We start from the raw sequence: 16206 nt of genomic DNA on the forward strand, positions 1-16206 counted from the left end.
CTCTTTCAGTTGTAAAATGTGTTTACATAGAGGTGTATTTGTATGTATTAGATGTATTTCTAAATTTAAAGTGGAATCTATGACAGGTTTTTCTCTTCGAGTTTCAAGTGTTGTCAAATTCAAAGTATTTAGAGCCATATCATTTGATGTATAATTTAATTCTCATATTTTCCAAACGCTCTTTTCTGGCCACTTTCATTAAAAGACAAGTCCACTCCCAAAAAAGTTGATTTGAATAAAAAAAGAAAAATCCAACAAGCATAACACTAAAAATTTCATCAAATTCGGATGTAAAATAAGAAAATTATGACATTTTAAAGTTTCGCTTAATTTCACAAAACAGTTATATGCACATCCTGGCTGGTATGCAAATGATGAGAGTATGACGTCATCCACTCACTATTTCTTTTGTATTTTATTATATGAAATATTCAAATCTTCTACTCATTGTCAAGTGATCCAATTATTAATTCCTCCCTGAACATGTGGAAATAGCATCGTTGAATCCTATATGGTTCAGTCAAGTTAGTCTTCATTGTCAAATCTGTTAAAAAATGAAATATTGTAGAATTCAAACAATAAAAAACAAAAGAAATAGTGAGTGATGGACATCATCGACTGACTCATTTGCATGTCACTGAGTTGCGCATTACACTGTTTTGTGCAAAATAGCGAAACTTTAAAATACCATAACTTTCTTATTTTACATCCGAGTTTGATGACATTTTCAGCGTTATGTTAGTTTGATTTTTCTCTATTTATTCAAATCAACATTTTTCTGGGGTGGACTTGACCTTTTAGTTTGATCTGTTTAAATGTAAAAGAAGCAACGGAAAGAGGCGCACAAAATTATAGTACTGGCCTTTAGTACCCTTCAATATCAGCAAGAATATAAACTGTTATTCTTCTTAGCATACATACTATCCTATTGTCTTTTTCATCATTTCAGTCACATGAACAATCCATTTTAAATTATTCTGAATTATTTCTTAGGATTTTGACAGAATTTACATCATGAATTCAGGTATTGTTTATTGATATTGTATACATTTTGATGCATTGAGTTCCATCCCATTCCAAGAAGTCCATGATTCAAGCCATTCAAATTTATATTGTATTTGTGGAACTTAAACATTTATTCTGCACTGTACTATGGTTATTAGTCATTTGCATAGTCATTCAGGCGTTATTTGTCATTTTCAAAGATAAACTGGGACCAAAAAAGTTGATTTGAATAAAAAAGAAAAATCCAACAAGCATAACACTAAAAATTTCATCAAATTCGGATGTAAAATAAGAAAATTATGACATTTTAAAGTTTCGCTTAATTTCACAAAACAGTTATATGCACATCCTGGCTGGTATGCAAATGATGAGAGTATGACGTCATCCACTCACTATTTCTTTTGTATTTTATTATATGAGATATTCAAATCTTCTACTCATTGTCAAGTGATCCAATTATTAATTCCTCCCTGAACATGTGGAAATAGCATCGTTGAATCCTATATGGTTCAGTCAAGTTAGTCTTCATTGTCAAATCTGTAAAAAAATGAAATATTGTAGAATTCAAACAATAAAAAACAAAATAAATAGTGAGTGATGGGTATCATCGACTGACTCATTTGCATGTCACTGAGTTGCGCATTACACTGTTTTGTGAAAAATAGCGAAACTTTGAAATACCATAACTTTCTTATTTTACATCCGAGTTTGATGACATTTTCAGCGTTATGTTAGTTTGATTTTTCTCTATTTATTCAAATCAACATTTTTCTGGGGTGGACTTGACCTTTTAGTTTGATCTGTTTAAATGTAAAAGAAGCAACGGAAAGAGGCGCACAAAATTCTAGTACTGGCCTTTAGTACCCTTCAATATCAGCAAGAATATGAACTGTTATTCTTCTTAGCATATATACTATCCTATTGCCTTTTTCATCATTTCAGTCACATGAACAATCCATTTTAAATTATTCTGAATTATAAATCCTAGGATTTTGACAGTATTTACATCATGGGTTCAGGTATTGTTTATTGATATTGTATACATTTCGATGCATTGAGTTTCATCCCATTCCAAGAAGTCCATGATTCAAGTCATTCAAATTTATATTGTATTTGTGGAATTTAAACATTTATTCTGCACTGTACTATGGTTATTAGTCATTTACATAGTCATTCAGGCGTTATATGCCATTTTCAAAGATAAACTGGGACCAAATTTGGTACCCTGGGGTACACCCGTACCACTGCAGTTTGATTCTAATAACTTGCCCTACATTTCACAGTTTGTTGATGATTACTTAAATAAGAAATTCACTACTAGTTATATAAAACAAGGTGGAACATGCAGAAGAAACAAGCAGCCGGGGAATAAAGTAGAGCTTTAACGGAAATAATTTCACATTTAGTTTTAAATGCGTAAGGGAAGTAGAATTTTCTTAAGTAAAAGGTTGATTTCAGAGGAACAGCCATAATATTGAAAGGACTTCTTCATGATTCCGGTTCTTGGTGTGGGAATAATTATGTGGAGGGTCGTTTAAGAAGTTTCTCGTGAGATGATATGCCCCATTTATCATGTTTATCATTGAGCTTCAAACGTATATTTTCAATGTTTTGTTTTCAACGGGCCTATCGATGCCTAATTAGAAACTGGCCAAAATAAACTTTATCTTTAAATCTGCTGAAATAAACTTGGTGAGTAAGCTATGGGAAACAGATCTACATATTGAAATAATATCTACGGGGAAACAGAACTACAAATTGAAAAAAAAAATCTACTGGGAAACAGATCTACATATTAAAATAATATCTACGGGGAAACAGAACTACAAATTGAAAAAAAAAAATCTACTGGGAAACAGAACTACATTTAAAAAAAATATTCACGGGGAAACAGAACTGCAAATTAAAAAATATCAATTTTAAAGGAACAGGATATTTAAAAGGTATGTAACCCCATACATCTTACGTCCGTGTCAACTAAACAGAAACCCTTCATGGTTGCAAAATTTGCTGTAATGATCTGTTGGAATGGTTTAATCAGCTCACTTAGTTTCTCGGACAACATCCTTAATTTGGACTTAAGGAGGGGACATAGGCCCTGAAATTATCAATCCAAGATTGAGTTCCGGTGGAAATGGAAAGCCAATGAATACAACATCAAAAAGAAGACATTGGATCTTAACTATTATATGAAGCTAATAACAAAGTAGAAAACAAAGATATTATGTAACCCCATACACTCCATGTCCTAGCCAATCGGAGAATAGTTCTCGCATTGCAACGTGATCTTATTATGATTCTCCGGAGCGGTTTGATCATGGACCTAGGTCCATGCAACTGAGTTGGTGTCCAGACATCATCATCTTGTACACTTTTAGAGGGGATAGACTCGGAAAATACAAGATTTAAGGTTCTGGGCCCGTATTCCATAAACGAGATAAGCTTTTTGCTTAAGTCTTAGCAATTTGTCTTAGCATTTTGCTTGTCTAAGAAATCTTCCCTAACGATATTCTATAAACTTTAAGACATTTGTCTCAAGTCAGACGATATGGCTAAGCCAAAGTCTCAAAGTCAAATTCTATGACCTTCTAAACTGCTGCAGGGGTGACTGCAACAAAATAGCAAAAATGTCATTGAAGTTGTTTTTTCTTAACAAGTTTGATTTTATTGAAACTAATTACAACTATTGTAGTAAAAGAAGAGCATTCATCACCCATATATGGTAAGAATTCTTTATTCAGAGTATTCTATATTTTGTTAATTACCAAAACATTTCAATCCCAAACCGAGTGACTTGCACAGTTTTTTATGTATCAGTCCCATTCATTACTTTTCATGTATTGTTTGTCAAGATCTAAATGGGATAGGGTAGATTCCTCTCGACATCTTTATTCTACTTCAGTTGAAGTAGACCTAGGCCTAGGTCTAAGGGAAAACATTTGTAACTTTTGAGACTAGTCTTGGGTCTAACATTAGGCCTAGATCTAGCCTAGGCCCAAGATCTACAACTAATATCCGTCTGTTTGGAGGAGAATTGAACATTGTTTTTACTTTTTACTTTCCTGAAGGCTGAAGCAAAACGTAACTTTGTTAGTCTAGTGCCGTAGTGCCTAGTGGAGCAACTGAGACTGAAGCTACATACTAGGCCTAGATCTAACGATAGACCTATATTAGTATTGGTCTAGGCCTAGAACATGCAGGACTTAGCCTGGCTTAGCCTTAAGACAGGGATAGATCTATCTAGATCTACATGTAGGTCTAGAATAGATCTGACTTAGACCAAAAGCTTCAGTCTCCGACTGTATTTTGGTTGTTCCGCTATTTTAGTATTACGAGTACGACACTAAACAGTCTAATGTTACGTTGGCCTAGTCTCACCAATGTGATATGACAGTAAATGTCAGAAACTTTTAAATAAATCCCCAGAAACGACAGTTATTCCTGTCAACAGTGCTAGATATATCGCTATGCATTGCTTGCCAACTATGCCTAAAGTTAGATCTAGTCCTAGTACTAGTAGTAGTCTAGACATCTATCTAGATCTACTCCTGCTTTAGGTCCATCTGTTTGTTTGGAGTTTTTATTTTATACATTTTGAGGACTTGTTTAGATCTAGGTTTCCAGGACTAGAAAACAGGCCTAAACCTAGACCAACACTGGCAACAGCTCAGTCTAGACTAGGGCCTAGATTTATATAAGAATTTAGATCTAGGGCCTAGGCGGCCTAGCCTGTGCTTTCTTCTATTCATTCTAGATTTTATTTCTAGCCTATCCGGTAGCCCTAACGTTAGGACTGGCTGATCTAGTCTACTGTTTGATCTAGAAATCTCTAACCTAGGCCTAGATCTAGACTAAATGACTTACTCACTTAGACTAAAAGTTAGACCCTATCTAGATCTAGAACTATACCAATCTAGGTGTACATAGGGTCATAGTAATAGGTGTAGATCTAGAGACTTGTAGACTCTATCTCAATGTAGATTCTAGATCTAAAAATAGTAAATGTAGGCTAGATCTAGTCTAGTTCTACTCATCTAACGTTAGGCCTGAGAAAGGAAGTAGGCTAGGGATCTAGCATTGGGTTATTTCTAGGACTAAAGAATCTTGATCTAGGCTTAGATCTAAACTAGGGGCTGTAGTTCGAAATCTTGAGGTCTAGCCCCCCCCCCCAAAAAAAAAAAAAAAAAAAAAAAACTAGAACTAAGCCCTCAGCTACATGTAGTTCTCTATGTAGCCAAACAAAAGTTAGCATTGACCATTGTCTTAATCTTTTTTGGCGTATACATGTAGTTATCATACAAACACATAATTTGATGAATGAGAAAATGTGTCTTGCAGATTATTTTAGCTCAAAACCTACATTTCATGGACATATAGGCCAATGTCATAAAATGAAGAAGTAGTTCAATACACATCATGCTGTTTACACATTTGTTGATCTGATATGCTGTTACCATGGCAACAAATTTTCAAATATATATCTTGCAGATCTACACCTCAAAATCAATGTGTGAGCCAACTTTTATAAGAATTGGTAAAACTAATAAAGGGATTCAAACCACAAGATTTTCACCTAATTTCTTTATATAATATGTTGTTACCATAGCAACACGAATTCTGATACAGGCAAAAGTATATCTTAGACATCTTCAACTCAAGACTATTGTGTGCGCCAACATTTTAGGAGAATTGACCAGTTGAAAACTGATAAAGTAATTCAAATTACAAGATTTTCATCTAGTTTTTGTTATTTTATTTGTTGCCATGGCAACGCAATTTTTTATAAAGGCATGAAATATACTTTGCACATCTTCACATCAAGACTAACGTTTGTGCCACATTTCATGATAATTGATTAAAAACTGAAGAAGTCGTTGGAACTGCAAGATTTTTACATAATTTTTGCCCTAATATACCGTTACCATGGCAACACAATTTCCGACACATGCGAAAATGTGTCTTGCACATCTTTACCTCAAGACTTATGTCTGTGGCAAACATCATGAGAAGTGGTTGAAATATTGTAAACTTGTTAAAACCACAAATTTTTCACCTAATTTTCATTATTTAATATGTTGTTACCATGGCAATGCAATTTTTGTATATAGGCATAAAATATGTTTTGCACATCTTCACATCAAGACTAATGTTTGTGCCACATTTCATGAGAATTGGTTAAAAACTGAGGAAGTAGTTGGAATAGCAAGATTTATACATAATTTTTGCCATAATATACTGTTACCATGGCAACACAATTTCCGACACATGCAAAATTGTGTCTTGCACATCTTTTCCTCAAATCCAATGTGTGAGCCAACTTTCATGAGAATTGGTAGAAAACCGATGAAGTAATCTAAATTTTAAATTTTGGCCATAATATACTGTTACCATGGCAACACAATTTCTGAAAAAGCAAAAAAAAAATTCTTACACCTCCTTACCTTAAGACCAATGTGTGTTCCAAATTTCATGAAAATCGGTTAAAAACTGAGGAAGTAGCTCGAAATGCAATATAGGTATAAATTCTAAAAAAAAATGGCCATGATTTGTTGGATTTAAACGTTGTCTTAAAGCAATTAAGACAACTCACAACTGTCTTAAAGTTAGGGCAAAATTCTTAGCCATGTATAATTTATGAAATACAGACTCTGCATATTTAAGAAAAGTTACTTAGCCATTCATCCTAAATCTGTCTTAGTCGCGCAAAAATTCTTAGCCAAATTCTTAGACAAAATTCTTAGCCAATTCTTTATGGAATACGCGTTTTGGCTAAGAATTTTGTCTTAGACAGAAAACTAAGACAAAATGCTTAGATTTTTGACTTAAGCATGCTTATCTCGTTTATGGAATACGGGCCCAGGTTACCAGCCAATAAATCAAACGAAATTTCGGCCATTTTGTTTCAGACTTCATTCCACTCCAGATTTACTTCACAGGTTGCTAACAGGTAAGATTCTTTCCATGTTATCCATAATTTTTTTCATTCGTTGATATGTAAAATCGCGATTCAGGAAGAATGTTGTTCAAGGTCTGCATGTTTTCCGACGAAGAACATTATGTGGCGTTGTTAAATACTCTCAACAACTCAAACAAGGCGTCCGCCGAGTGGCGTAACATGCCAAAAAGTTAAGGGGGCGTGATATGGCGTATCTGGCAAAAATTCATTTAAAAAGTTGCGAGCGAGTAAGCAAAAATTTTATTACCCGAGTACAATTTTGTCATTAATTTTTACACAATATTCAGAAATCATATTTTACCCTTCTCTCTTTCCTTTTCTCTTTTTTTGGTTGTATATATAATATATATTCTTTTTGGGGGGGGGGCAAGCCCCTCCCCCCTCTGTACGCTACTGCGTCCACTAGTATTATTTTGTCAATCGAACGTACTTACTATGTTATAAAGTCAATCGACGGTAGTGATTTTGTCACAAAATCAATAAACAGTAATTACTTTGTTTGTTTTTTTACAAAATCGACGAAATGGCGAGATTTGCTTCGGCAACGTTTTCTAGTCTCTGCCTTTTATGAGGCAATATATGCCCTGTTGATTAAATAATGATATAGTGCTGGGTAATTTTGAAGACCTTTAGAGTATACGCATACAGTGGCGTACCGTGGGTCACGGCATTGGGGGGGCACCAACAAAAATTTTGAGTCACCTAGTGAGCGCGCTTCGCGCGCTCAGTTGCTAGGTATGCTGACCTAATAGAGACATTTTAAGGACAGTGTCATTAAACGGATATGTATGTCACTGATCACATAATGCGAGCGCGAGCTGAAAATTTTTGATATTCAGACTTATAAAAGGGACATTATAAGCAAATTTTTGTAATCATGATGTGTACCTGTCTCGCTAAACAAACAATGCGAGCGCGAAGCGCGAGCTGAAATTTTTGTATATATTGACCCCAAACGGACATTTTAAGGACTATATTTTAGGAATCTATTAAGAGTAAACATATCTCACCATAGTAATCTAATGCGAGTGCCAAGCGCTTGCTGATTTTGTTAGAATTATATGCATCCAAACACATAAAGCACGTGTAGTCATTGTAATCATGATTAACATGCGCATCTCACTAATCAAATATTGCGAGCGTGAAGCCCGAGCTGAAAATTTAGGAAATTCAGACCTGAATAGGGACATTTTAAGGCTTGTTTGTAGGAATTCACGAAGACCATACGAATTTTCATTAACCAAATGAAGCGAGCGCGAAGCGCGAGCTGAAATTTTTGTATATATTGACCCCAAACATGGATATTTTAAGGACTATTTTTTTTAAGAATCCATTAAGAATACACATATCTCACAATAGTCATCTAATGCGAGTGCCAAGCGCATGCTGATTTTGTTAGAATTACACCTAAAGACATACTTTTTGTAGTCATTGTAGTCATGATTATCATACGCATCTCAATAGTCAAATATTGCGAGCGCGAAGCGCGAGGAGAAAAATGAGGAAATTCACACCTGAAGAGGGGCATTCTAAGGCTTGTTTGTAGGAATTCAAGTAGACCATGCGTATTTCACTAACCAAATGATGCGAGCGCACGCTGTAATTTTTGATATGCAGATCAGAAAAAGGGACATTTTAAGGACTGATTTTAGGAATTCATGAAGAGCAGACATATCTCACTAATCCACTAATGCGAACGTAAGCACGGACGGGAAATGTTTCATATTAAGACATTAAAATGATATCTTACTACATAAAACAATAATAATTCGAAGTGCGAGGAAATATATTTGGTGTATATTGACTTGAAAACGGGAGGTTTTAGTACAACAGGATTATATATCTCGTTAAACAGACAATGCGAGCATCAGGAACAATGAAGACATAGGCCCTGAGCAAATTATGTTTCATAAAGTTATGATTTTTTTTATTTTAATGTAATATAACATAACATAATTATAATATAACATAATTAACAATAAGTTCTTCCTTCCCACTACGTTTCTATCACTTTCTCCCTCTCTTTCTCTTTCTCCCGTTTTTTTTTTTTTTTTGGCCAGCCGATTGGGGGGGCACGTGCCCCCCCATGCCCCCCCGTAGTTACGCCACTGTACGCATATGTAAAATGTGCATATCGTTTTAAAACAGCTCTTCCTGCTTTCATAACAATTGCGCAATTAATATTGTTTGTTTGAAGATGCCAGTTTACAGTGAACGTTGCAACCATCGGTGAGGTAACGAAATTCAACTGTAACTCTGCCATTTTGCTCTCACCGAATCTTCAGTAGGGCCTATATATTATCTTCACGCTACTTTGGAAACGAGGTTGAACATTAAGCCCCCCAGAAAAAAATTAGATAGATAAATAAATCAATAAAAGATAACTAAAAGAATATGTGGAGCGTTGTGGCCCAGTGGATTAATCTTCTGACTTTGAAACAGAGGGTCGTTGGTTCAAATCCCAGCCATGGCGTAATTTCCTTCAGCAAGATACTCATCCACATTGTGCTGCACTCAACCCAGGTGAGGTGAATGGGTAACCGGAAGGAAGAAATTCCTTGAATGCTTGAGCTCCTAGGTAGCTCAGCTAAAAGCCGGGGTAATAATAATAGCAGAGCCCGCTGGTAGAACAGTTTTTCGAAACTGAAGTGGCTACCCTGGGTAAATATACCTATATTATTATTATTATTATTAAACACTGTTCGGAAAATAGTAAAATATATCTGATATATTTTGATATTTTTTTATGTACAGAGGTTTTTTGGGAGTAAAAACATCGTGTGAATTTCCATAGCTTGTAGATACGTATCTATTCCAGCAGGTGTATAGCTACCTACGATCAAAGATGAACACTTTTATAATAGTGGCTGCCTTTCTAATGTCAGGCCTCCTGGTGGCGCCATCAACAACCTGGCTCACTGGTCATACTAGTTCCGAGTTCGTGAACTGTCCGGGAGATCGATGGGAAGTCACAGGGGATATTGAGGTAAGATGAGCAATTTTTACATGTTTTGCTTTTTACTAACGGAAGTACTGGCCGTTATGGCTTAGATACAATAATGGAGTGCAACTCCCATTGTTACTTCTTACCCTTTTCTACTCAGCTGATGGGCAACTCATTTGTCTAGAATCAACTTTTCAGACTCATCATGTGAGTTGATAGTAACAATCGTGGATCAAATATCATGTAAATTCGTAAATTAACTGATAAACCTTCAAAAAGTAATAAACTTTTCGTTCTTTGCTTTAAATTTTCTTAAAGGCAACTCCAACCGAAATTTTCAAAAATGTTTTAAGAGGAAAAAGAAATAAAAACAGACAAGCAGATTGTGAAAATTTGAAAAATGTCGAACAAACAATAAGTTATGAAGTGACCGAGTGAATGTCCGTAATGTCCTGAACATGCTGAAAGAGCAAACTAGCTCTATCTATTACTTCCCTGCTAGGTTAAGGTAAAATTTATTTCCAAATCAATTAAAAACTCTTGATAAAAAACATCGCAAAAGCCAAGGTATGGCTTGTATAAAATACACCAAGGAGATTAATAATCAAAGAAATGAAAACATCTAGTAGTCAACTAGGAGGTGGTAGTATAACAGCTAGGAGGAGGGGGGGGGGGCTCTAATTACCCACACGCAGGCTCGTGATTCTTACCTCCCTGTCCTTTATATACAGATCAGTGGTCCGCAGGATGGTGGTCTGGGCAGAGGGGAGTCACTAAACTTGTTTGATCGAGCCTGGGAAGCCATACGAGGAGCATGGGACAGGAACAATCCACTCTGCGCCACAATAAAGGGCGCCACCACAGGAGGGATTCAAGTTCTCCCCATTTTCAACTTGCAATAACGTTTGATTGGCTTTTGATTGGTCTATTGTATAAAAAAAAATCTTTGTAGCAATATTGTTTAATTATTGAATATTTTGCCACTTGTATAGGACGTTTTATGTATGATATAGCTTTGTGATATTTTCAAATAACACTTTTCAAGTATATGCTTAAACTTTTTAAGTTAGTTCATGCAAAAGCTTTATTCACACGTTTTCATTGCATACCGAATCCACAAGGCAGATCATGAACATAATATATGCTTGTCATGTATGTTTACCTAAAGATATCAGGGATATTTTGATTCAGGTCAATAACGGGGGGGGGGGGGGGCGCATTATGCCCTTCCTTGAGATCTCGGCCACTGATGTCGCCATCGCGGCAAAGTACTGCATGGTAGTAGAGATTGGCGCAATCTTCACGGTCGCATGGGTAAATTTAACTAAATTCATAGATTTTATTGAATTGATAATGCTAATCCATTCATGGAATAATAGTTTTAGCTCTATAATCGTTGGTATAATTCTCTGTAGCGTTTCTATAAGCAATTTTTAATTATAAAATTTTCCGTACAAAAAACGATTTCCTATGTATTATTCTTTTTATTTTCGTACGTGCAGTGTCTTTGTATTTTTTACAATTTCTTTTGATTTTCGGCAGAATTCGACGGCGATATTATTTCAACCATAAATAGAATCAAATTGAATGACTATTGTCAATTGAAGTAAAATAATTACATTAAAAAACGCAGTTTGTATTGACTTTGTACATGAAATCCCGTTTGGGTCAAAATTTCGCACGCGGGATATTTATCGCGAAAAATGTCGAGGAGTCTCAGAGCCTCCTCCTTGGGAGTATTGGGTCAAGTTTCAGACTGTATAAAGCTGGCCTGAAATTATATTTTATAAAATGCAGTGTCATGTTTACAAGAGGCTATCAACAGGAAGAGAGAGGATGGATGAAGTGGTGAGGTGGAGAGAGATAAAAAGAAGAGACTGTCAGATTTTGGAGAGAAATGAGAGGGAGGATATGCATGTGTGGGGTTGCGCGAGTGTGTATAAAACAGTGAGAGAGGGTGTGTGTATATAGCATTCCAGTTATGGTGTGTGCGAGTGTATGTAGGACAATTGAGAGAGGATGTGTGTATGTAGCATTAAAATTATCAGGATTTCATGGTAATTCATTATAATTATAATGCTATACACAGTTACACACAAGCACCCACATTGTTTTACACAAACTCGCGCACATCCTCCACATGCAAATTGCCCCCCTCTCTCTCTCTCTTTCAACAACACACCTCTCTCTATTCAAATCTCAACTCTTTTACAAGTACCAGGGGCCTGTTGCAGAAAGAGTTGCGTTTAAACGCAAGTCAAAAAATCAATCGCAAGTCCCAAATGCGCGCTGTTGATTGGTTGAAAATCAAGTTGCGCATGATTTTTAGAGTTGCAATTGATTGCAACTCTTTCTGCAACGGGCCCCAGTACAGTCATCAATATATCAGTGACACTCTTGCTCTTCCTTCTTTCCTTCACATTCGTTCTTTCCGCGAAGGTAACTCGATAAACACTGAGGAAACACTTACATGTATAAAATAATGCTTTATTTTGATTTGAACATAATATGATTTCAAGTTTAGTATCTTTTTAAAATATTATTTCCTTCATCCTCAAAATATATCGATACACCATATGAAACATTTAGATACTTATAGAAAAGATATAAAGTTAAAGATACATTTGAAAGGAAGGAGCATACTGCATGTCCAAAAGAGAACGCATGAATATCAACAATATGTACTGTATAATGTATAATAAAATAAAAAGCTGGGTTTAAAACCTGATATTTGGTGTCCCTAGATGACCACACCCTGAGCACACTCGAGATTAAACATAGCACCAAAGAGTGTAAAAATGACAATCAAGGCTGTTGTAAAACTCCACAAATTTACCATCGGGGTAAAATGATGGGAGTGGTCCTTCATGTATACCAATACAACACCCCGATAAAGATAAAAAAAAACGATAGATCGGGTTCTCGAAGTGGACCAGAGAATCTACGACCAGTAATTCCTTATATTGTGTGATCGAATTGCCATCAATGAGTGAATTCCCCGATCCTCAAAACATAGGTTTATAAAGTATGTTAAAAGTATGCGTCTCTGATCAGGAAATACAGTCAAACAATGCTAAACAGAGGCCATTTTCTTTTTATTTATTCAAATTAGACATTGTTCCATAAATTTGATTTTCCTATTCCTTATATATTGTGTGATCTAAATACTGTCATTGAGTGAATTCTTTGACCCTTACATCGTAGGTTTATATGTTGAAAATGTGTTTATATGAGTCCCAGTTCAGGAAATTTAGTCAATCAATGCCAAACGACGGCCAATTTGAATTTATGCAAATTATACATTGTTTCACAGATTCAATTTTCTAACACTTTGGATGCGTTATGGCTAAATACTATGATATAGTTCAATGCTGAAAAATCGTTTCTGTTGCGATTTGATTTGGGTAAACCCATTTTCCCGTATTTTGACTGGACTAATATAGTCATTAGTTCTTTTACCAGTTCTATACAAAGATATGTCGACAATATGAGATGCATTATCACCACTTCGACTTGTAAAAAAAATCGTCATGGCAAACTGCCTATAACGACAACCTATCTCGCCACAATGACATTTCTCTTTTTTATAAGTCGACGTGGCAAGATAAAATATCTCGCCAGCAGATGGCGCTTTAAAGCTTCATTAGGTATACTTACACCTAATAATTCATGGAATATGCATAAGCAACAATCTGAGACCATTGATTAAACACAACCTCTGTGTCTTTGGACCAGTATGATTCTCTTAGTGTCTGCTTTTATTGGTGAATATTTGAGGGATTCAGGTCTAAAACAGTAATTCATTCTTACATAATACATTTAATATTCAGCAATATATGGAAATTTGGGTACCCTAAGAACACAACACCTGATACGGTTTAACTCTAGAACAGACTCGACAGTATTAAGATAGAAACATATGATTTCCAGCACTTTTTTGAGTAATTCTACGATATTCAAATATTTTAATGCACCTTTACCCTTTTTATAATATATAAACTATATTGATCAATATACATTTCCCTTTCAATTTCCCATAAAATATAAAATAGCGTAATGTAAACACACGTAAACATTGCAGATATATATTACATGAATTATTTTCCCCCTCACACACCGCTGATGTCATACATTTACATGAAATTTTTAAATGTGTATTTCATATAATTTTCGATGTTAAGAGATAAATGCGCACCACACTCTACCATTCCATTTGCACAATGATGTGTACCGTTTATGAATACAGGAACATTATATGTTACCGCGTCAGAATACACTGTAAAAAACTGTGATGTTAAAACTGACACCAGTTGGTGTTAATAGAGGACTACACCCTGAGGTGTTAAAATTACACCCTAGAGATTGAACGAAATACCAAAGAGTGTAAATGTAACAACCGAAGGTGTTGTAATAGCACCTATAGGTGCTAAACTAACACTGTCAATTTAACACCAGTGTAAAATAACTGGTGTGGTCCTCTATGTACACCAGTTAACACCACAGTTTTTGCTGTGTAGCCTATCTAACGATCATGACGAAAGAGATTTAAGGTTTGAATTTAATAGTTTGTAATTTTATTTTCCGTCAGAATTTCTCTAGTCTTCCTTTCTCCCTATATTTCTTCTTTCTTTATATCTTTCTTTCTTTCTTTCCTTCTTTCTTTCTTTCTTTCTTTCTTCCTTTCTTTCTTTCTTTCTTTCTTTCTCACTTTTTTCTTTCCTTTTTATATCTATCGATCTATTTATATTTCTGTATTTTTTTCTTTATCAGTTTCTTACTTTTTTCTTTCTTTCTTTTTTGTTCTGAGTCTAGTCGACTTTTAACATTTTATTTCTACGTTCAACCATATTATGTAACATCCTGAATATATGAAACAATTATTAATAATTGAGATTTAGAGAAAAAATGAAGGTGGCACGAATTTATGAAATTAATATATGACAACATTACTTTATCTATATCGAACACAACAGACCATCATAATTAGATTTAAGATCGATGAGTGGTTCGACTGTATGCACAATTAAGATTAAATCATTAAAATAATAAAAACAGTCTTATTTTGAAAAATCAATCGCCCTGTTTATTGAATGTGCAGTACTGCAAAAATATGTTATATCAAATACACTAACAGAAAGTGATTATACCAAGAACCGTTCCTTTTCTTCGAATTCTGAATGCAAATTAAGCCCACTGAACAGTACATGAAAATTGTTCTAAACATATGCTACATAATATCGTGAGATGGATTGTGATGGAATGAAAGGGAAATGCAATGATCGAGATTAGTACTTTAGTAAAAAGAAAATTATTCTCTGGAAAACAATGATTTTATGGCAGTAAGGAAATACTGAGAGGTCTCTGCCGTTCTTATCATGTTCTCATTTCACAAATCTTGCAACAAGATAACTGTTAAAAGCCACCAAAATCCTGAAACCTGATTGGATGATAGTGATATACAATAAAAAAAAGAAAAGTATTTTGATATTGATATCAGTCTTTAAGAAACCAGACCTAGATAGTATTGAGTTCTTCGCGCCATTCTTTCCTTTACTCTTCCTCGTTCGTAAGTTTTCCCGCCTGTTGGTTGCGCATGCGCTGTCGCCTGATGAGCCACCACCCTATGAGGTAGAAAAACACGGTGAGAACCTTGAAGATGAAGTTGACACCGAGGTAGGCGTAACGGAACGCAGCTAGATCGTAGACGTAACACGATCCTTGCTTACCGCACTCCGTCTGCCACAATCTGCACGCGGTGTCGATCATAGCGCCGTAGATAAGCGGGGCTGGAATGGCGCCTGCAACGAGGATGAAAATAAATATTTGAAGGAGACTATTAAACGAAACCCAGGTGTACACACATATACCATGAATGTATATAGCATTTCCATCTATTTGAATGTATGATAAAAAAAAAGCACTGTCTATTTTATTCCTTTCCCACGGGAAAAGTTGCCGCATAGGTTCATGGTTGCCTTGGCCGGGGATCGAACCCGGACTTTCCAATGTCGAGTCAGACTACTCGGCCACGTCGCCTCCTGAATTGAATAGGTACATCGATACATACATTGATTCAATATGACAAATCGTGTAATTGCTTCTAAAAAGAAAGAAGATGAAAATAGTTAGTGCCAGGTATCATTATTACCACTTTCATACTGACAGCTGAAGTGGAGTGACTCCAGAGTCCAGAAGAAGTTACTCCACTTTGGAGGGCAGTATGAAAATTCTAGGATTATTTCGATCCGGATTCAGAGCGGAGTACTAAGCCAACTTTCGAGAAGAGGGTAACGAACGGAGA

At 35.4% G+C, this 16206-nt stretch overlaps 1 protein-coding gene across 5 annotated transcripts in view; it reads right to left on the reverse strand.

Annotated features, from left to right (window-relative positions):
- Positions 1–12371: 12371 nt before the first annotated feature.
- Positions 12372–16206, reverse strand: part of LOC129267774 (solute carrier organic anion transporter family member 2A1-like) — a 37825-nt gene continuing 33990 nt past the window's right edge. For all 5 annotated transcript variants that reach the window (XM_064104648.1, XM_064104649.1, XM_064104647.1 and 2 more), the window contains one exon: positions 12372–15703. In XM_064104648.1, coding sequence (XP_063960718.1) covers positions 15456–15703 — 248 coding nt within the window. In that variant the 3' untranslated portion in view covers positions 12372–15455. The remainder of the gene's footprint in view (positions 15704–16206) is intronic.

The sequence above is a fragment of the Lytechinus pictus genome, chromosome 9 (genome assembly GCF_037042905.1).
Source record: "Lytechinus pictus isolate F3 Inbred chromosome 9, Lp3.0, whole genome shotgun sequence".
Lineage (NCBI taxonomy): Eukaryota > Metazoa > Echinodermata > Echinoidea > Temnopleuroida > Toxopneustidae > Lytechinus > Lytechinus pictus.